We start from the raw sequence: 20,582 nt of genomic DNA on the forward strand, positions 1-20,582 counted from the left end.
CCGAAAGGCGACTTTGATTGATTGAGCCGACACACAAACACACACAGACAGACAAAGAGACAGCGCCTGCTTATCCCAGTTAAGACGGAGCCAGGCATATCATGTGGACGCTGGTCAACGTCGTTGATCCACAACTTTATGAGCCCCCCCCCCCCCTCGGCTTGTTGTTGTGCTTTTTCTTTTTAACTTGACATTTATCGCTTTATACGCATTTCCTTTTCGCCTGCCTGCCTGCCTGTCAGTCAGCTTGTCCACCTCCATCTCCATCTCCATCTCAGCATCCCCCTTGGTCAGGTCAGCTCGTTCAGTCCGCCTGTTAGTTTGACATGTTTGTTATGTTTATAGAACGATATATTTACCAACTTAATTGGTAGTTATAGACGTTTCAAATAAAATACCAAGGCGCACAGCACAAATTGTCGGCCCAAAATAGACTTAACGCAGAAATAAACGGAGTGCAGGTATGGGAAGGTGTGGAAGGTAAGACAATATGACCCGACTGCTTCGTCTGGTCATATTTCGATAAGTCGATTACACTTTTAATCAATATATCGATATTTTATGAGTTTTTTACAATCTTTTCTTCTATCCATTTCGATCGATATTTATAAATATCGATATAGCAATTAATATCGATTGGAATGAATTGAACAAAATATTGTAGAAAACTCATAATATATCGATATTTTGATTAAAAGTGTAATCGACTTATCGAAATATGACCAGACGAAGCAGTCGGATACGCAGCCCCTATTCAAAATATAGACTTATCGATCAATAATGCTAGCGACTTATCGATCGGTGTCTTAGTGTCATATTAATGCAGACTTAATATGAAACACCTAAAAGATATTCAACAGATAAACATCGATTGTTTTGGTTATTGGATAGTGAATAATATACAAAACTAATAGTTTCGATATAACGATAAATAATGTTATCGGTTTATCGAAAAATCAATTAATTCTTTACGCAGCCTTCAGTCAAATTAAGGATATACCGATCAACAATGTTATCGGCTTATCGATTGTTCTTTATCGATTCTTTGATTCAATATTATTATCCTATTATTAAATACACCGTTATATCGAAATATCGATTTTTCCGATATTATGTTTTATGGAATTCCCTGCTTAAAATCTAGAAATATCTCAAATTACATTAAAAATAAAGCTTGAAGATTCAACTAATGTAATGATACTTGTCAAATAAATATTTATCGATATAACGATAAATGCCAAATGCAGCCCTAGTCCATTCGGTGCACATTTTTCGAATGAGCTTCTGTTCAGCTTAGGCTCGCCCCACCCTGGCGCCCAAACCCTTTACAGGCTCTGAACCGGTCCCGGCCTGAAACTGGCTAAGCTTTTCCCCTGATACCTTTGCGGCACAGCTGTAGAGGCAGGCAAATGATTCTCATTGTCCGTTTTATGTTTCATTGTTGTCATTGGCGTGTTGTTTGCGTGTGTGTGTGTGTTGTTGTTCTTAAATTTTGTATTTGTACTAGTGACTGCATGTGGCATTTTTCACAGCGGCTGTTTAATTGATGCGCTCCGTTCTTGAACTCATAAATTTCACTTGTCTTTCTCTACCTCTCTCTCTCTCTCTCGCTTTCATTTCTCTGTTACAACAATAAAAATCAAATTTAATACAAAATTAAATCAAGTTTGTTCGGCTTCCTTCAGCTGAAGCTTCATTTGCTGACGTTGCGCCTGCTGTGTCTGTTTGTAGTTTTTTGCTTATATCCTGGAATTTTCAGCAAATGACAAAGGGGCATGCACATTTCTGCCCAAAAACTGTTATGCGAACAGCATCAATCAGCAGCTGCCTCGATATCACAGTTCGAATCAAAAAGAGAGGTTGCTGGTTCGAATCTTAGAATAGGTAGCAACAGGGTATCAGCTAGTCGGGCACTCAGAAGTAAGCGCATATATAAAGCCCCTCGAGACGCTGCTTTAAAACAAAAAACCGAGAGGTTGCTGGTTCGAATCTTCGAATTGAGCTTTGCTAGTTGGGTAACACAGGGTATCAGGTAGTCGTGCATTGCCCTCAGTTTTTTTTTATAATTTTCTTTCATTGTGGCAAGTTGTAGCCGCAGCTGGCACGAAAAATTTCAACTTTTGGCCAAGTCTTCGCTTGTTTCTCTGACTCTGACTGTCTGTGTGTGTGTGTGAGAGTGTGAGTGTGTGTGTGTGAGTGTCTGTATCTTATTTAATTTGGCAGACTGTGATGAGAGAAGCGAAGTGTGTTGAGCATAAGATGCCGCCGCATGTTCGTTGACTTTATTTGCTGTGTGTAATAAAATTAAAGCCCTTTAGCTATTGTACTTTGGAGGAGCAAAAAAGAAGAGAAGAAAATACAAATGCAAAAGAACAAATTGTAGCCGCACACACACATGAGCAGCAGCCGAGGGGCAGAGGGGAGCAGTTGCAGGAACAGGACGAAGACGAAGACGACGACGTCGACGTCGACGTCGACGACAGCAGCCAGCAGCTTGAAGCGAGCCAACGAGCCATGAATGTTGCTCTTAGTTGTGGATGTGGCCATTAAGTTGGCTTTTTTATAGCCCTAGTTACATACCGGCGACTAGTTGGGCAAGGGGTAAGGGCAAACGGTTGCAAGCAGGGGGGGGGGGGGGGGGGGGGCATAAACATTGAGCTGAAGCATATTGAGAATATTCGCGCTGTTCTTTAGCTAGTTTATATCGTCTTATATCTTCGACTTTGGTAATGAACTCCAGAGTTCAAAAAAGGCGATATACTCTAGATAAACTAGAAGCAAAAGGGTATGCTATTTCTGTGCTAATGCTTGGTAACATACAGCAGGCAGGCTATGCATTGATCAGGGCGACAAGCTGTATGTCTGTCTCACTTGTTTCACTTGAAATCTTAAATATATACTTTCCCATATCATGCATCTTCTTTTTGTCGATATCTCCTCACATTGCCATCATAGCGATAAATATCGGTACTCAGATATGGTTCTTTCAGCATAGCTCCAGGATTATAAGAGCTCCATACGACACAGATTTAACATCATTCACTTTTTTGATTACTTGCGTTCATTCCCCTTAAAATTGGAAGAAACTCGAGCTTGGGTGCATTCAAATTGCATTACGATCGGACTCTAAGCACCGAAGTGGATATTTTCCCATATACCATAAGCTAGCTAGTATATATGACTGTGTGCAGGGTATCTTCTAGTCGAGCACCACATTTGTTATGCCAATCGGTTGAATATTTATCCGTCAGCTGTTTAGAATTGCACACAAATGAGCTGATTTGCCGATTTGCCGATTTGCTGATTCATTGCGATTTCATCGAACTTTCAGCTGGGAATTGCAATTGTCACCTTTCAAATTGCAGCCCTGGTAGCCGCCGCTTCCTGCCCCTGGGGAACATGCCCATGCACATTGTTGTAAATGCATATGAATATACACATTTTCAGGACACATCCCAAGGGAATGGCAAATGCGTGTGCCTACAATAGCAACAGATTGCAAATTAAGCTTATCTCATTTGTGTAGAATAGATAATTTTCATTTTCCATTTTTAATAAGGCTCCCGTTCCCATTGATCCCAGATATCAAATCAGGGCTGAGTAAGAGCTCCATAAGCGGAAGGGTCAAATAATTTATCATCAGAATCGAACATATGAAAAATTGGACATGCACTTGGCAAGCAGATATTAAGGTCCAGCCTAATGGAGCCCTCCCCACCATGACTCTACTCGACCCTATTTAGTCTTACTTAAATAAAAACATTTAATAAACTAACACTTAAGATTATTAAAAAACTTTCAAGTCACGGCTTGACGCAACTGACATATAGTTTGATAAGCTTCGGTGCTTGAAGTCCGATCTAAAGCTAAGGTTGAAGCCAAACGACAAATTAGACATGCCAGGCTCTTATTCCGTCCGAGCTGTGCAAAAAAACCGGGCTGCAAATCGATATTTATCGATTGTTATGCAATTATTATACCCTGAACCCATTCAAAATGGGTAGAAGGGTATATTGTATTTGTACAAAATCCAAATGTATGTAACAGGCAGAAGGAAGCATCTCCGACCCCATAAAGTATATATATTTTTGATCAGCATCAATAGCCGAGTCGATCTAGCCATGTCCGTCTGTCTGTCTGTCTGTCCGTATGTATGAACGCAAGAATATGAGAACCTATAAAAGCTAGAGACTTGAAATTGAATTGATTTTAGATGTAGATGCTTTTAGTTCCCGCGCAGATCGAGTTTGTTTTTGATAATCGATAACTGACTCCGTTTCCAAGCAATCGATAAAAATCGATATACTGTTTTTTGGGCACTTTTGGTAAATAATAAGAGCTAGAGTCACCAAAGTTGACATATAGCTTCTAAAATCGAATATATATATGCATTTGATGTTGGAAGAAGAGGGTTCAGGGTATCCCCTAGTCGGAAGCTCACGACTAGAACCTCTTACTTGTTTCGATTTTGCTTTGCAGCTTGCTGCGCTGAGCCCTAGTCCTACTTAACACTTACACTATTTCAATATATGTATACTAGTTAGGTTGGTACTTACCTCCGCAGTGATCCTTGAAGTCGTCACAGCAGTCGCCCAGCTTGAGGCAGGCGTGATCGCAGTAGCATGGCTTGTCGCTCAGATCCTCGATGATCGCATTGACCGGCGCCTTCTGCACCACGCACGACGAGTCGCGTCCGTTGCAGCAGAGCTGCGCCTCCCGGCACGAGCCGCCGGCGGCCAGCGGCAGCTGCTGCCCCACGCCCAGACACAGGAGCGCGGCCAGCAACAGACCGCCCCTGGCGCCCAGGGGGGCGTGGCGCATGATACGTTGCGACATTGGCGAGTTCTCGATAAACGATTTCAATGAGCTCTAAATATGGATATATATTTTATATGCATGTGACGCACACACAGGCAGTATATGTGTGTGGGTGTGGGTGTGGGTGTGGGTGTGTGTGCGTGTGTGTATGCAAATGCAATTTACGCCCAAAAGCGGAAATTAAAACTAAAATTGAATTATGGCAATTGTGTGTGCCAGCAGAGACCAGAGCCAACTATCGATAGATACATTGTGGTGTTAAGGGGTAGGTGAGGGAGAGGGGTGGAGGGGGTAGAATCGGCTGAAAATCGAGCTGACAGAGCGCAAATACCCTGGACTGAGAGATGGCTGCGGGATGAGCGGCCCAACTGTTCCCGTTCAACTGTTCCCCCACAGTTGGTATATATTCAAGAACACATGGACGGATTTTCAGATGATTCACACTTCTATTTAAAATGAGATTCCAAAGAAACAACTCTTGGAATCAAGAATCTTGAAGCTTAGGAATAAACCTGCATTAAATAAACCTTCCGTATTTGCCAACCGAGTCAGTCAATCAGTCAGTCAATCAGTCAGTAGTCAGTCAGTCGGTCAATCAGTCGTTCAATCAGTCAATCATTCAGTCTGTCAATCAGACAGTCAATCAGACAGTCAATCAGTCAGTCAATCAGTTTTATATATAGAGACTATAACTTCGGTGCTTAAAGTCCGATCTTTATCAACTTTTCACAGCTTAAATATGATGGGTTGCTTAAAAGAAGAAGAGATAGACAGACGGACACTAACAAATCGATTCAGCTCGTCGTCCTGGTCATGAATATATATGTAAAGAGCAGATGTAACGCAAAGGTGGCAACCCTGTCGTTTGCTAGCATTGCTTTGCCCAGGGAATCGAACGAGTTGATCGGAAAGAACCGGCTGGAAAGTCGTAGAAATCGGGCTCAGTTTGTCTTACTGATGCAATGATATGTTTTCTTATTATACTTCGCCAATCCCTGTCTCCCTCAATCCCTTCCATTACTAGATATACCTAGCTGGCAGAGTTGCCAGCCCTACCTAAAGTTTTCGGAGAGGCTTTGATCTCTCTTTTGAAGCACTTTTAACACGTTCAGGTTTTAAGGAATGTGATCCTAAAAGAAGTAAATCTTCGACCGGCTCGACCTTTCTTTGTGACAAAATGCAAATACCCTCGCTCTGGCTGGGGGAAGGGTTGGGCGTAAGGAGAGTATTAGGCCAGAGCAGGCCTTCGATATTGGCAGCATTAGCACAATTTGAACTTCTAGGCGAACAGGCGACTCGATGCAAAGTAGGTCGAGACAAGGTGAACATGCAGGAGGCGCTACCTGGCGCTAAATCAAGTGAAAGGGTTGGGTCGAACGGGAAGAGAGGGGGGGCTGCGCATGGGGAGCTGTTTTGCATAAAATATTGAAGCAAACGGCAACAATGGAGTCGCAAAAGAAGGGGGCGAACGGCGAATCGATGGCATTCGGCACGGCCCGTCAAGGTGTTGGGCAGGTGTAATAAAACAAAGACTTCAATTTTCATAAATCGTTGCGAACTGCAGAAATCGTGAGAAGCCATTCAGAATTTACATTAACAGCTGTGGCAAGAAAGGGACTGACAAAATCAATCGACTGGAAGTGAATGCCAAAGCGAACGGACTCTCATTGTATCCGTCCGTACAGCTCCCCCCCCCCCCCTCCCGGCGGTCCCTTTAGTGTGTCGTTTCAGTTCCTTTTCGGCAAATAAAAATAAAAACCAGCAAATGATGCAACACTCATTGAATACATATAAAGATGTATTCACATACATTTGGTATGTCTGCAAAAAAAAAATAAACGACATTTCGAATGAACTTAAAAATTATGCGATATGTATATCGCGGGCATTGAACCGGGGGCCACTCGTTCGCCAGGCAGACACGCTGCCCGTGAGCCAAGCGTGCCCGAAGCGCGGCTCCACTTTGAGCAGGATTTAAGCTGAAAGGCTACAGAATAGTTTGATTGATTTATCTCTAGGTCCCGCCCTTCTCTACTTTACACATAGACTTTCCCCAGAATTGCACCTAAAATGGAAAGATCAACACAAGAAAACTGGAAACGATCCACAATTAAGAATATTTTGACTCTATAAAGAAACGTATTCAGATATTAATTTTGCGGCAGACTTTAAACAATATGAATCAATTGTGATTCAATTCACATATTTCCAGAAGCAAAAGGATTCATATACGGATTTTTCATCCGATTTTCCCCGTCCCGAAGTACGAATGAGTTCTTTGTCTGGTAAGAACTGATAGATCCAAGGGATCTAAAAAATATAAACTATTCACAATTTAGATTCTTTTGAAGCAATTCAGAAACGTGTTCACATATTCATTTTGAATCAGATATTTGAATGAATCAATTATGATTCAGCTCCCGTTTTTCCGAGAGGTCAAGGGAATGATATATGGAGAATTAAAACTGAATACGAGTAAAATCAATTCAAATGCGAGCCTATCAAGTTTTGAATACGCAATGACTGCATTCACTTGACATTCGAATAACGAATCACAAGTATGAATGGCAGCTACACGCTTAATATATAGCCTATATATATATATATATATCTAACGATACTGTACAACCCAAACACTCACATTCAAAACATTCACATTCACACTCAATCGCACTTATTCGAACTAATAGCAAAACACTTTGAATATGATTCACACTCATAACGGAAATCGTTTCAGTCAAGCACAAGAATTTAAATATGTTTGCACTCAGAACAGACGTCGCCGAATTTGCAATTAAGCTGCGTTGCACTCAATTGAGTGCATTCTGGCCAAAGGCTGCACTCACTCAAAACAAAGCGCACTCAGCGAAACAAGCGACTCGAAACGGACGCGGGAACATGCCGCTTGTGCCGTTATTTAATTTAACGGGACTGCCGAAAAACAGGCAGAAATAAAGAACACAAAAGCAGGCAAATTTAAAGCGGGCCATCAACAAGAAAAAAAAAATACATACGCAGACAAAGCAAACTAAATTTCCGCTTTATGTGAGACTATGTGTGTGTGTGTGTGTGTGTGTGTGCGACACCAGGCGACATAAATGTGCTTAAATGATTAATAACTTTTGTCACTCCTTTCTGGCACACGCGAATGGCGCACTTTGTGGCGCGGTTTCAGTTTCACTTATTAACAATAACAAAAACAAAAAAAACAAATGCAAAAAAAAGAACAACAACACAAGCAAATAGGATATAGCTGAGGCACAGCTGAAATATAAAAATCCAATAACCGCGAAACTCAGTGGCTGCGGCCGCCTTTTGGCTCCACACGTGTTTCGCTTACGGTACTTAAAATTCCGTTATTTGACGTTGGTCGGTTTACTATTGCGCGACAAGTGCGAACACTGCGAAAGCCGGTCGACGACTGTGGCAGCTGCTCAGCTGCGTGGTGAGTTATAAGGCAACACACAAGCAGCCAGTCGCCTGTCGTCTGTCGGCTGTCGGCCGTCGGCTGCACTCGTGCTTCGGTTCGACCAGACACTCGGCTCGCCACGTTTGAGTCGGTCTGCCTGAGCCTCAGTTCAGCCGCTGCTTGACACGTGCAAAGCGCTTTGATTTGTTTGTTTTGAGTGGGTTTGGGTTTGCCTCATTGTGTGCCCCGCAGTCAAAAAAAGCCGGCAATGCCGTTATGCTTGCATTCCCCAAAAGTAGATATAAAAATAAAGACAGTTAGACAAAAACAATAAGACTCTCACTCGGTGGTGAGTTTTTAAATGCCCCGCAGGCCAGACAATAGAGATAATATTTACTCTAAAAGCCATCGACCATGGAGTTCTTAAATCAATCTTATCGCCACACACACACACACACAGGCTTATACAGAAATAAAGTTAAAATTATTTAATAATCTGCTGTGAACACAAGTTTGACTGCGAACTCAACTCTTTAACTCTTTGCAGCAGGCGCTGGCATGTTTGAGTGGACCCTAACTCACCACTTTAAGTTTGGGCAAACGCACAGGCTGTTGTGAGTAGATCCTAACTCACCTCTAGAAGTTTCTTCAAGCGCAGCTTTGAGCACAGTCCGAATTGAATGGCTCTTAACTCACCTCTGCAGGCTTTTTGAAGTGCAGCTTCGAGCGCAGTCGGTATTGCGTGGGCTGAAACTCACCTCTCTAATTTCTGTCAAGCTTAGTTTTAAGCGCGGACATTATTGAGTGGGTTTTAACTCACCTTTTCGATTTCCCGTTATGCTTTCATTGTTGTCGTTATTTGTACCCTCTAAAAGTGGCTACAAGAAAAGGGTATATTGACATTTCGCGAAATAAGTAATATTATGAAATATATAAAATGATATGAATAAAAAATATAGTTATTTAGGTAAATCCAGAATACTTTACTTCTAAGATGCACTTTCTAAAATTAAGATTAATTGAGCTGGATACAGGGTGTCTTCTCGTCAGGCGCTCACAACTCACTTGTTTTCCGTCTTTTTAAAGTTCTACAACAATGAATTTCATAATCGAGAAGGCGTTTAATAATTGAGAAAACTGTTTTGTCATCTAGTTAGCTTTCACGTTCAGATCTGGGGGGGACCCTGTATGGGAATTCGGCAATATTCATTCTGAATTTAGCTCTGGAACAAACAACAACTAAAAATTGTTAGTGAAAAAAAAAAAACAGCCAAGTAATGTTGTGAGAGAACAAAATAAAAAGAAAAAAAAAAACTATGTAAAAAATAAAAAATTTCGAAAAAAAAAATATGAATAAAATCCCTATGTTTTGTGCAATATAATGTTTTTGTTTTTCGTTTCAAAATCTAAACACTGAAATCGAACGAAATATTCTAGCCTTATAATACCAAAAAAAAAAAGTACAAAAATTGGGGGGTATCCTGTAAGGAAAGCAGAAAATGAAAAACCCAGGTAAGTACAACTCTAGAACAAAAGCAGGGCAAGGTAAAGAAAATTGTTTGTTTTTCCAGAAACAAAGCCAAAAAACGCAAAATGACAAAAAAGAAAAAAAAAAAGGAGACGCATTTGATTTATTTGATTTGAATTCCATAACACATTTTTCACAATTCCATGGTTCAATATGTTTATTTTAAACGCAACAGTTGCGCAGCTACAGTCCGAAGTCCAAACCTTCCAACACTTTCCAACACACACTTTTCCCAATTAACACTGAAGCAAAGGAATCATCAACACGAATAACGGGAAACACGACGAACAACGGAACATTGAGCCACAGGAACAAAGAAGAACGAACCACATTTTCACGAATCCCAATACAACTACTATGAACCACGAACCAGTTCCATGTTCCATTCCCATGCATTCCCGTTGCAGCGAATGTTCCAATGAACCAGTTAAAAAGACGGTAAGTTCTTGGCTTGGATATTTTTTGTGTAATGCTCAGTTTCTTGATTCCCCAGTTACTCGGCCATTGCGATTTCAAGCCTACGGTACCGCGACCGCAAAACCCACTTTCTTATCAAACCCCCCCCAACCCCCCTCCACCGCCACCCGTCCAGTTGAACCAGTTGAACCAGTTCATGAAGCAACCCGAGGTCGGCGCGCAGGATTTGCGTACTTGAAAGCGACACTGGCCCATCCGGTTTGCTGCACTTGTCAATCGTTTGAAATATATGCTTCACTCTAGACATACATACGAATATGTGTACATGAGCTTGCGTTTTCCCTGTAGTCCAGTGTATAGTCTGGTGTCTAGTGTAATTTTAAGTGTTGTCCCCGCGCCCCGCCCTTCCCTTAAAGAGACGCACATGTAAGGCCGACAGACGTGGGCTGTTCCAGAGATTCCCTCCTCTGGAATAAAGAGGAGGAACTCGTCCTGGAGGAAGTTGGAAGTAATGGAAGAGTAGGGTATAGCGTATAGGGTATTTTTAAGTGTAGTCCCTTCTCTACATATAAAGCCGACAGACGTGGGCTGTTCTAGGGATTCCCTTCCCTGGAATAAAGAGAGAAAGAACTTGTCGTGGAGAAAGTTGGAAGTAATGGAAGAGTAGGACATAGGGTACAGGGTATTTTTAAGTGTATTCCTTTCCCTTGCTTATAAAGCCGAAAGACGTGAGCTTTTCCAGAGATTCCCTTCCCTGGAATAGAGGAAGAACTCGTCCTGGAGGAAGTTGGAAGTAATGGAAGAGTAGGGCATAGGGTACAGGGTATTTTTAAGTGTAGTCCCTTCTCTACATATAAAGCCGACAGACGTGGGCTGTTCCAGAAGTTCCCTTCTCTGGAGTAAAGAGGAAGAACTGGCCATGAAGGAATTCGGAACTGCTTTCGAGCACAAAAAGCGTTGCCATAAAATAGCCAAAATGTCGTTTATCGCCAGCGAACGAGCTTTGTAACTAGCCAAATTCAGCTATAAAATAGCTAAATTGAATGGCAACTAACGAAGCGACCCTCGCCACAACGTTGAACGCTGACTTATCGTCACGTGCGCACTTGCACTTGGCATCGGCTGCAGGAAAGGGGCGTGTGGGCGTGGGCGTGGGCGTGGGCGTGGGCGTGGCAATGGCCAGACAATGGGTTAAGTTGACACAGTTGCATAGATTTTGAGACGAGACACGTTCCAAAAAGGGGTGGAAAGTGGGGGGGAGGGGAGGAATAGGAAGCAAGTGACATTTATGCTGACACCAAAAATCATCATCAACAACAACAACAACTTACACCCGCCCTCCCCCCACTTCGACTCGCAAATATTTGCCGGCTAGGCAAACTTGTGGCCTGGCCAGATAGTGGACGTAGGGCGTAGTGCGTGGGGCGTGGCATGGCAGCTTGCATGCGTCGTATTTCCGCTCCAGATCATAAACAAAGCCAAAGCGAGTGCCAATGCGAGTTGTGCATGTTCCATGTTCCATGTGCCATGTTCCGTGTTCCACTTTCCATTCGTTCCCGCTGCAATGCACGGCAACAGGCGGAACACCTGCGGGCATTTTGGCATTGTACGCTTTTAGGCGGCGCCTCTTCTTATGCAACAATTAAACGTAGAACAACTTAAAACAAGAACATTTTAGAAAGTTGCCGTCGACTGTCACCGACTGCATAATACCCTGTACGAAATCTTAGAGCGTAGCTGAAACTTGGAACATTTGCTTTTCTTTTCTTTTTGAAAGTTTGGAATTTGTAGATCCGTTATAAACCAGAAACTAGTTCAGTTCACGGTTCACACGCGCTTTAAGTGAGGTTCATGAACTTGAACTTCTTTACGTATGTGTACCCAGATCATGGTTCCAGTCTTGGTTCCTTCAACTTTTACAATTCAGGGATATAAATCTAATTTTGGTTGTTATTGTAATTGTGATCATTTTATGATCTAGCTGTGAACTGGTTCGGTTCATTTGTAAAAATCAGTCTCTAGAACAAAACATTTAATACATAAATAGTTCTTTTTTTTTATATATCCACAATAAATGGTCACTAGTTCACGGTTCACGGTTCAAACTCACCTCGAGTTCAATTCGTGAAACTAGTTCTTTACATGCGTGTATCTAGATTTTGGTTCCCGCGCTCAAACTGGAGTCCACATGGATTTCTATATGGATTTCTTAGCATGAATTGAACAGCAGGCTTCCAATTCGAAAACCCGATACATCCCTCTCTTCACTTTCTGTACAGGGTATAGGAAATTGGCCAGCGGCTGCATTTTGCCAACTAAATGTGAGACTCTCGTTCTGAGCATACACAACAGCTGGCTTGAAGTACATTGTGCGACAGAAAGAGAGAGCACGAGAGAGAGGGAGAGAGTGAGAGAGTGAGAGAGTGAGAGAGAGAGAGAGAGGGCAATATTTGGAGCACAGTTCTCCCAGCTAGGCCTCGGCTTGGGTGTGGACAATAACAGAAAATCTGCTTCAAATTTTCATTTTCATTTATTTTTATTATTAATTTCTTTTTGCCCGTAGCTAGAATAGAACTAGATCTGTAGGCACAGAAATTTCAGTCCGTTCTACTCTATTAATGTCATAATTATTTGCTCGGTTCTATTTTGATTCTATTCGTAATCCACAATATGATCTGTTTGTATGCGAAACCGTTTGTGAATGACTGCTTGACTGATTGATGACTTTTCACTGCAGCTAACCAAATTCACCCGCAAGTGTGGAATATTAGTGAAAGAATGATGGGAAATGTGATTGGAATATAAATTGCTATGGAACTGCAGGCGAGACTATGCAATAGTCCAGCTTTACATGATTGACGGACTGATTGAGGGATTGATTGACTGATCTGTCTATCTTTGAGGCATTTTCTAAACATGTGAACTAAATAGATTGATTGTAAGAACCTGTTCAAGATCTTATCAGAGTCCATGTAACATCTAACTATCTTTGCATGATTGACTGATTGATTGAGGCATTGATTGACAGATATGTCCGTTCTGCCTTTCTTCCTTGAGGCATTTCCTTAAGATGTAGATTTACAGTCAATCTGTTTGAGAACCTGTTCAAGATCTTATCAGAGTCCATGTAACATCCAACTATCTTTGCATGATTGACTGATTGATTGAGGCATTGATTGACAGATATGTCCGTTCTGCCTTTCTTCCTTGAGGCATTTCCTTAAGATGTAGATTTACAGTCAATCTGTTTGAGAACCTGTTCGAGACCTTTTCAGGGTATATGCAACAACTATCTTTCTTTACATGATTAACTGACTGATTGGGTAATTGATTGATAGATCTGTCTGTGCGTTCTTACTCAGCATTAACTATAAGATACCGTTTGATATCTTCGCCCATTTTCACAATATTCATTTGGAGACTTTGCGTCTTAAGCATAACTCAAGCATTAGAAGAGCTAGGGACACCTAATTTGGTAGTGTAGTGTACATCATTTGGGTATATAACACTTTTGTGATAGATCCAATACATTTCCAGTACCGAGTAGAGTATTTGAGTTTTAAGAGCTCGTATAAATTGGAAATACCCCTAATATTCCGATACATCCCACCCATTCCCAGTTGCGAGCAGAGTACTTCAACTTGTTGCGCGTACGTAGACTTTTGCCTATCACTATTGACTACTTTATAGAGTATGCCCTTAGGCAAGCCCCTACTAGTCTGTGGCAATGGCATTGTAAGGGGCGCGGTGGAGGGGGCGGGTGGGGGCGGAGAGGATGGCAGATCTACAAGTTGTCTCTGGTTGCGGCCAAAAAACTGTTTTCAATATCATAAATTTATAAATATAATTTTTTGGCTCGATTGCAAGCGAACATCTGTGGATGCCTGTTGAGAGTGTGAGTGTGAGTGTGTGTGTGTGTGAGTGTGTGTGTGAGTGTGAGTGTGTGTGTGTGTAAAATTGTGGTGCCGTCGCACGGGCCCTGTTGAAACTGTGCCAAATGCCGGAGACGGGCGACAACAACTCGACAGTTGCAATTTGTGCGCCGCGGCTCGAACAACGTGTCCAAAATTGTTGTTCTCTTCGTTTTTGTTGTTGTTTTTGTTGTTGTTGTTGTTGTTGTTGTTGTTGTTGTTGTGTTTTATTGCTGTAATCGTTTCATAGCATTATTAAATGTCGAGCTGTTAAACGCGCCCAAAAACCCCTCTGTCGCCCCGCGCCACGCCCGACGAGCCATACAAGCCGCGCGCTGACATCCATGCTGAGCGCGTAAAAATTATCAATTAAAATCAATTTAATCGTTAATCGGACGCCTTTACCAATACAAAAAAAAGGCCGGAAAAGCAGAAGAAAATGCCCGCAAAAAAACATGTAAACATAGTTGCCAGCGTATATGATGGGCGGGGCGCGAGTAGGGAGGGAGGGGGGGGGGGGGGGGGAGTAGGGAGGGTCCTGTGCTGGCAGCATAATTAAAAATGAATTTACCACACAATAAATATGCATATTAAATGGCTGTGCGTGTGCATAAACATTTTAATAGCTCGACCAAAATGAAAAGCCAAATGAAAAGCCAAACAAAAACGCGCAATAATGTCATTTGATGCACCTGTGGATGTGATTATTTAAATGCAATTATATTTATATATATATTTATAAATATACATATGTTCTCATATATTCTTGATCAAGCCATAAACATCCGGCCGTGCGTCTGTCAGATCGCATCAAACTCGGGAGAGCGTAAGATCTCAAATGTCGTATATCGTATGCAGAAAGTCTTCATCATATTGATTTTCGATATTTTTTGCCTCCTTTTATCGATTAATATCGATTTCGAGCACTCAATTAAGAGCATAGCTGGAAGGTTTTTAGAGCACAGAATAACAACAGTTCACTTTTTGGTCAGTTTCTTCGATCCGAAAGGGAAACAGACTTTCGATAGCTACTCTCTCATTGAATATCCCATTCTTCTTGATATCGATAAATATCGATTTGGGTTTAATATAAATCTTAAGCACAAATGGAAGATTTCAAAAGTTACATTTACAATAATTCGATTTATGGTCAGCTCCTGCGATTCGCCACAAATGGGAAGAGATTTATGATATGATATCTTCTCCCCCATCATATCGATAAATATCGGTTGTGAGCATTTAATCTTTAGCATAGCTCGTATATTTTAAGAGCTCGATATACAGATTCACAATGGTTCACTTTATGACTAGTTTCTTCGATTCGCCACAAATGGGAAAAGATTTATGATATCGCCTGCCTCATTCGATATCTCCGCCCTCATCATATCGATAAATATCGATTTTGAGTGTATTAATCAAGCACAACTTTTAAGAGCTAGATATACGGTTTCACAGTAGTTAACTTTTTAGTCAATTTCTTCGATTCGCCGCAAATGGCAACAAATTTTCGATATCTCCTTTCTCTTGATATCGATAAATATCGATTTTGAGCACTTAATCTTTAGCATAACTCGTACATTTTAAGAGCTGGATTCACAGGGCAATAATATTTCACTTTTTGGTCAGCTCCTTGGATTCCACACAACCGGGAAGAGATTTATGATATCTTCTCCCTCATTCGATATCTTGTGCCTCTTGATATCGATAAATATCGATTTCAAGTATATTATATTTTGCTTAGCTCATATATTTTAACAGCTGGATTCACAGATTTGAAAAATTTACCCAATTGCTTTCTATATTCAAGAGTATGAGAAATTCATTCCGATCGGACCTTAAGCACCGAATTTTACTCTAGAATTTGGCGCTGAGTTCGGGTATCCCGCAGTCGGATACAGTCTCACTTTTGGTTGTTTTGATTGTTATTTGAATTTGATATTCATGCTCAGTTTCTGTTTGCTGTTTTTCATAATAAAAATGAGTTATTTTTGGATGGCCGCAGGCAAATCTTAGATTTATAGCTAAATAATAATAAAAGGCAGCAAAACCGAAAGGCAAATATTCGTGTTTTCGCATTCTCGGGCAGCTAATTGAAACGCATGAAAATTCCTAAAGCCCAAAAGGAAAAACACAAAGAAAGAAAGCAAAAAAAAAAAAACACGCAATTGAAAAACCAAAACAAACCGCGCCACATGTTGTGGAATTCCGACGTTGACCCGCAGCGTGGCCACCACCGTGCAACGCCGGGTGACAGCAGCGGGGCATACAGAAGGGGGCCAGCTCTGCGTTGCGTGTTCCGTGCCTATTTTTGGGCCACGGCAGCTCGCAGCGGCGCGACCTATAAATAAACGCCATATACAACCAAGTATTCCCAGCCAAGTGTCGTCCCCCGCCTGCCCTGCCCTGCCCCAAAGCCACTCCAAGTCCATGCCACATGCCACATGCCGCAAGTCGCAAGAATGCCCGCAACACAATTGCGCGGATAGCTTAAGCTATTTGTTTTTTTTTTGTTCGTTCTATATCTAGGCACTTGCGGTTTTGATTACATTTATCAAAATAAACACAAGTTCTCCATCATAAAAATAAAGATCGGTCGGGCGTGCTCGACTAGGAGCTACCCTGTCATATGGCTGTGGTACGGCCTTGCCCAGCTCCATTTGATGCTAAAAACATTCTAGAATAACTCGAGTATTCCAAATCGTATTTCAATGAAACTTTCATGGCTTAAATATATGTTCAATTTGAATACATATCCCAAGGCTTAACAATGGGGCTCTTACAATTTCGTGGGGTACGCGGTGAGGTATCCAAAAAGTGAAATATCCGAAATTTGTGTATACTATACACGCACCTAAATACCAAGTTTGGCGTCTCTAGCGCTTATAATCCTCGAGTTATGTTTAAGATATAATTTCTCAAAATCGATATTTATCGATAATTTTCAAATGGAAGCAGTTATCGATCGAAAGAGCTTGTCAGCTCGATGTTCTGCACAAGCATATGTATATATTATGTTTTGGCAGTTGCATTCTTCTGCCTGTTACATAAAGCTGCACGAAATCATGATACCCTTGCTCAGCATTCGCAGGGTATAGCCATAAGCTAATATCTCTCGTTATTTTGGTGCTGCAAGCGCTCCGCTTGCAACTGAATCTATGTGCAGCAGGTGGGCAGGTGTGGAAGTGGGTGGTGGGTGGTGGTAGGTGGGAGGTGGGAGGTCTGGCGTTTAAATTGTTAACTGAAAACTGGCACCTGTTGAGGCGGACACGCGCTGCCCTCGTCGAGGCATTCAGCGTTGAGTGTCTTTTAATTGCCAGCTGTTGACAGGCAGCGCATCCCCCCAACCCTTCACCGTGCCCTTGTCGCCAGATTGGGCCATCGGCGAGGGGGGGGGGGGGGGGGGGGCCCGGTTGTGATTAATGAGTCGAACCGGAACATGGCAGAGCAATTAGAATACAATTAGCAGGGAATGTGGCCACTAATGAGCGCACTTTTGCAGAGACGCCAGCACAAACAACAGGCCCAGGCCCAGGCCCAGGCTCAGGCTCAGGCCAAGGCTCGCGTCCAGGCAAAGGAATCAGAGTTGGAGTCGGAGCTGGAGTTGGCGCCGGCGTTTCGCGTGGCGCACTCGGAACTGTTTGGACGCTATTTGGTGGCGAATCGTCAGCTGGCGGCGGGCGAGCTGCTCATCACCGAGCAGCCGCTGGCCATTGGTCCCTGCGTCAGCTGTGAGCCCGTCTGCCTGGGCTGCTATCGTCCCGTCCAGCTGACGGCGCAGCAATATCGCTGTGCCGGCTGCGGCTGGCCGCTGTGCGGCGCCAGCTGCCGTGGATTGCAGCAGCGACGTCTGGGCCACACGCAGGAAGAGTGTGAGATTTATGGGCAGCGACGTGGCTTGGCCGCGGAGCTGCTGACGACGCATGCAACACCCGACCAGGTGCGCGATCTGTACGAGCTGGTGCTGATCGTGCGCATTGCGCTGCTGCGCCAGCTGTCGCCGGATCTCTATGCGCAGATCCGGCGCATGGAGTCGCACACGGCGGCGCGGCGCGCAAACGCTACGCTCTGGCAGCACTACGAGCAGAAGGTGATCGGACGGCTGCGCGACGACTGGCAGCTGCAGCAGCTGGAGGCGGCGGAGCTGCACGAGATTTGCGGCATCCTGGATGTGAACTGCTTTGAGATTGGACAGCGCGGCGCCAAGGCGCGCACGCTCTATCCGAGCGCGTTCCTGCTCGCACACGACTGCAGCCCCAACACGGCGCACACGGACGATCCACTCAGCTATGCCATCCTGTTGCGCACATCGCGCGCCGTACGCGAACAGGAGACGCTCACGCTCAGCTATGCGTACACGCTGCAGGGCACCTTGAAGCGGCGCTCCTTCATCCAGGGCGGCAAGCTGTTCTGGTGCCGTTGCCAGCGCTGCGCCGATCCCCGGGAGCTGGGCAGCGATTGCAGCGCCCTCGTCTGCAGGTCCTGTCAGCTGGGCAGCATACGTGCCACCGACCCGCTGGACCAGAGCGCCGACTGGGCGTAAGTAGAGCGCGATCTTGATCCTTCCCGCCGAACGTTGCCTAATCCATGCTCCTTTTCAGCTGCGATCGCTGCACTCAACGCCTCAGCGCTGTCCAGCTGGAGCGTCTACTGGATCGCATCAATGACGATCTGGAGTCCATCGATGTGCACGACATTCCCGCACTGGAGAACTTTCTGGCACGGTATGATATTCAATATCATCCAAAAGTGATCTGATCATAAGGAAATCTAGAATATAGCTGGAAGATACTCTCTAATGTTTATATTCCAAATTTGAAAATCTTCTTTCATTGATTCTCTGAGTTATCTAAAGTTGAAAAATCATTCTCAGCAACAATCTGATTGTTGGGGAATTGAAAAATGCTCCAAAATATCTATTTACCAAATTGAAGACTTAGGTTTCGGGGAATTTCTTAGAAATCTCCTGATAAACAGGATACGTCAGCTACACTTCAAGCATGCACGTCTGATATTACCCGGCATTGCCCGTTGCTTTTTCCTTTGCACTTCCATGCACAATTGTCTGTTCTTCCATCTATTCCCACAGGGTGCTTATTGATCTCAGGTTCTATCAGAGCTGGACCTAGAAAATTTGTTATATAGGTTCTCACAGGCTTAACATGCAACCATATTTGAGGAAGTGCGTAACTGTTGACTCTTAGATCTGTTTTTATGGAGTGCTTTTTGAACTCAGGATCTAACGAGGATAGAACCAACAAAATTTGATAGATGGGTTCGCAGACCTTTAAAGTCGAAAGAGCAAAGGTGTGAATGACAGAAAGATAAAGCTTAGCTCTTAAGCTCTCCGCTGTGGACTGCTGACTGAAGCTCTGTGGGAGTCAAGGAGAGAGTCCAAGGCTTGTCTGAACTGCGAATAAAACTTGATCTGACTTGATGGACATACTTGTAGGTACCGCGAGATGCTGCGTCCGAATCATTACCTGCTGCTGTCGGCCAAGTACTCGCTGTGCCAGACATATGGCCGGATCGAGGGCTATCTGCTGCCGGAGTTGTCGCCGCAGGATATTGCGCGCAAGGAGCGCTATTGTCGCGAATTTCTGGCCGTCATCGATCTACTGGAGCCGGGTCTAACCCGTCTGCGCGGTAAGTGCACAGATCATCTAAAATTACCAGCACTACAATTCGTACACTCGCAGGTGTCATCATGTACGAGCTGCATGCTCCGATTATGGTGCTCGCCCAGCTGGGCATGCAGACGGGCCAGATGTCGCGCCAGGAGTTCCAGAAGCGCATCAACGAGGTCGTCAAGCTGCTCACGGAGAGCGCACACATTCTACAGCTGGAACCAGCCGGTTCCAGCGAGCATGAAATGGGTCGAGCTGCCGCCGATGCGCTCATCAAAATGGGCTGCTAAGACCCGAAGAACTTCCATCTCTAGAGCTTTGTATGCCCATGCATATATACATTGCTGTAGTCCGTGTGAACTCGACTCTCGGCCGACAACTTGCTCCAAGTGCTAGCCATACCAGCAGCTGGCTAAGAAATCCAATTCATCTGGATTACTGTACTATATCGTATAGTATAACACTTTATAACATGGAACATCCCATCCCACGCTATGTTCTGTTGTGAAACTGTCTTTTACTTAACTCACTTAAGGTTGTATAATCGAATAATAGCAATAATTATTTATAGAATTTACAGGTCAAGAACAGACTTTTATATTGTAGAATCTAAGCTATAAAAATGCTTGTAAAAACTGTTATACGCTGAAAAAAATATTTGCAAATATCACTATGATCGGACTTAAGACAACGAACACATTTCTTCTGGATAGTGTGTGGGGTAAATGCAGTCTCTGCTCTGTACAGGGTATCTACTAGTCGTGCTGTTAAGCACAACAGCTGCTGTAAGCTTCTCTATGTCCTTAAGAAGCTTGCACTGGACAGAGAGCGAGGCGGCACTGCAAAACTTGACAGAGGGCAACAATTTTTAATTA

The 20,582-nt window shown here is 43.4% G+C and overlaps 2 protein-coding genes across 3 annotated transcripts in view; one reads left to right on the forward strand and one right to left on the reverse strand.

Moving 5' to 3' along the window:
* LOC115768188 overlaps positions 1-8,218 on the reverse strand; it is a 107,423-nt gene extending 99,205 nt beyond the window's left edge. The window contains exons 1-2 of one of the 2 annotated variants that reach the window (XM_030712697.1): positions 8,159-8,218; positions 4,557-4,869 (exon numbers count right to left, since the gene is read on the reverse strand). In XM_030712697.1, the coding sequence (XP_030568557.1) occupies positions 4,557-4,836 (280 nt within the window). In that variant the 5' untranslated portion in view covers positions 4,837-4,869; positions 8,159-8,218. The remainder of the gene's footprint in view (positions 1-4,556; positions 4,870-8,158) is intronic. The other variant, XM_030712698.1, reaches the window with a different exon arrangement.
* Positions 8,219-14,228: 6,010 nt separating this feature from the next.
* On the forward strand, positions 14,229-20,498 carry LOC115768205 (SET domain-containing protein SmydA-8). Its single transcript, XM_030712717.1, has 5 exons — positions 14,229-14,540; positions 17,583-18,619; positions 18,682-18,804; positions 19,533-19,726; positions 19,780-20,498. The coding sequence occupies exons 1-5, from the start codon at positions 14,523-14,525 to the stop codon at positions 19,995-19,997; spliced, it is 1,590 nt and encodes a 529-aa protein (XP_030568577.1). The 5' UTR covers positions 14,229-14,522; the 3' UTR covers positions 19,998-20,498.
* The last annotated feature ends 84 nt before the right edge of the window (positions 20,499-20,582 follow it).

Source organism: Drosophila novamexicana, unplaced genomic scaffold (genome assembly GCF_003285875.2).
Source record: "Drosophila novamexicana strain 15010-1031.04,08,12 unplaced genomic scaffold, DnovRS2.1 tig00001692-arrow-arrow-pilon, whole genome shotgun sequence".
Classification (NCBI taxonomy): Eukaryota; Metazoa; Arthropoda; class Insecta; order Diptera; family Drosophilidae; genus Drosophila; species Drosophila novamexicana.

Excerpts from the sequence above, each read along its gene's own strand:
- LOC115768205 (XM_030712717.1), top strand. Across the intron at positions 18,620-18,681 it reads GACCAGAGCGCCGACTGGGC|CTGCGATCGCTGCACTCAAC; the intron begins GTAAGTAGAGCG and ends GCTCCTTTTCAG. Across the intron at positions 18,805-19,532 it reads CTGGAGAACTTTCTGGCACG|GTACCGCGAGATGCTGCGTC; the intron begins GTATGATATTCA and ends ACATACTTGTAG.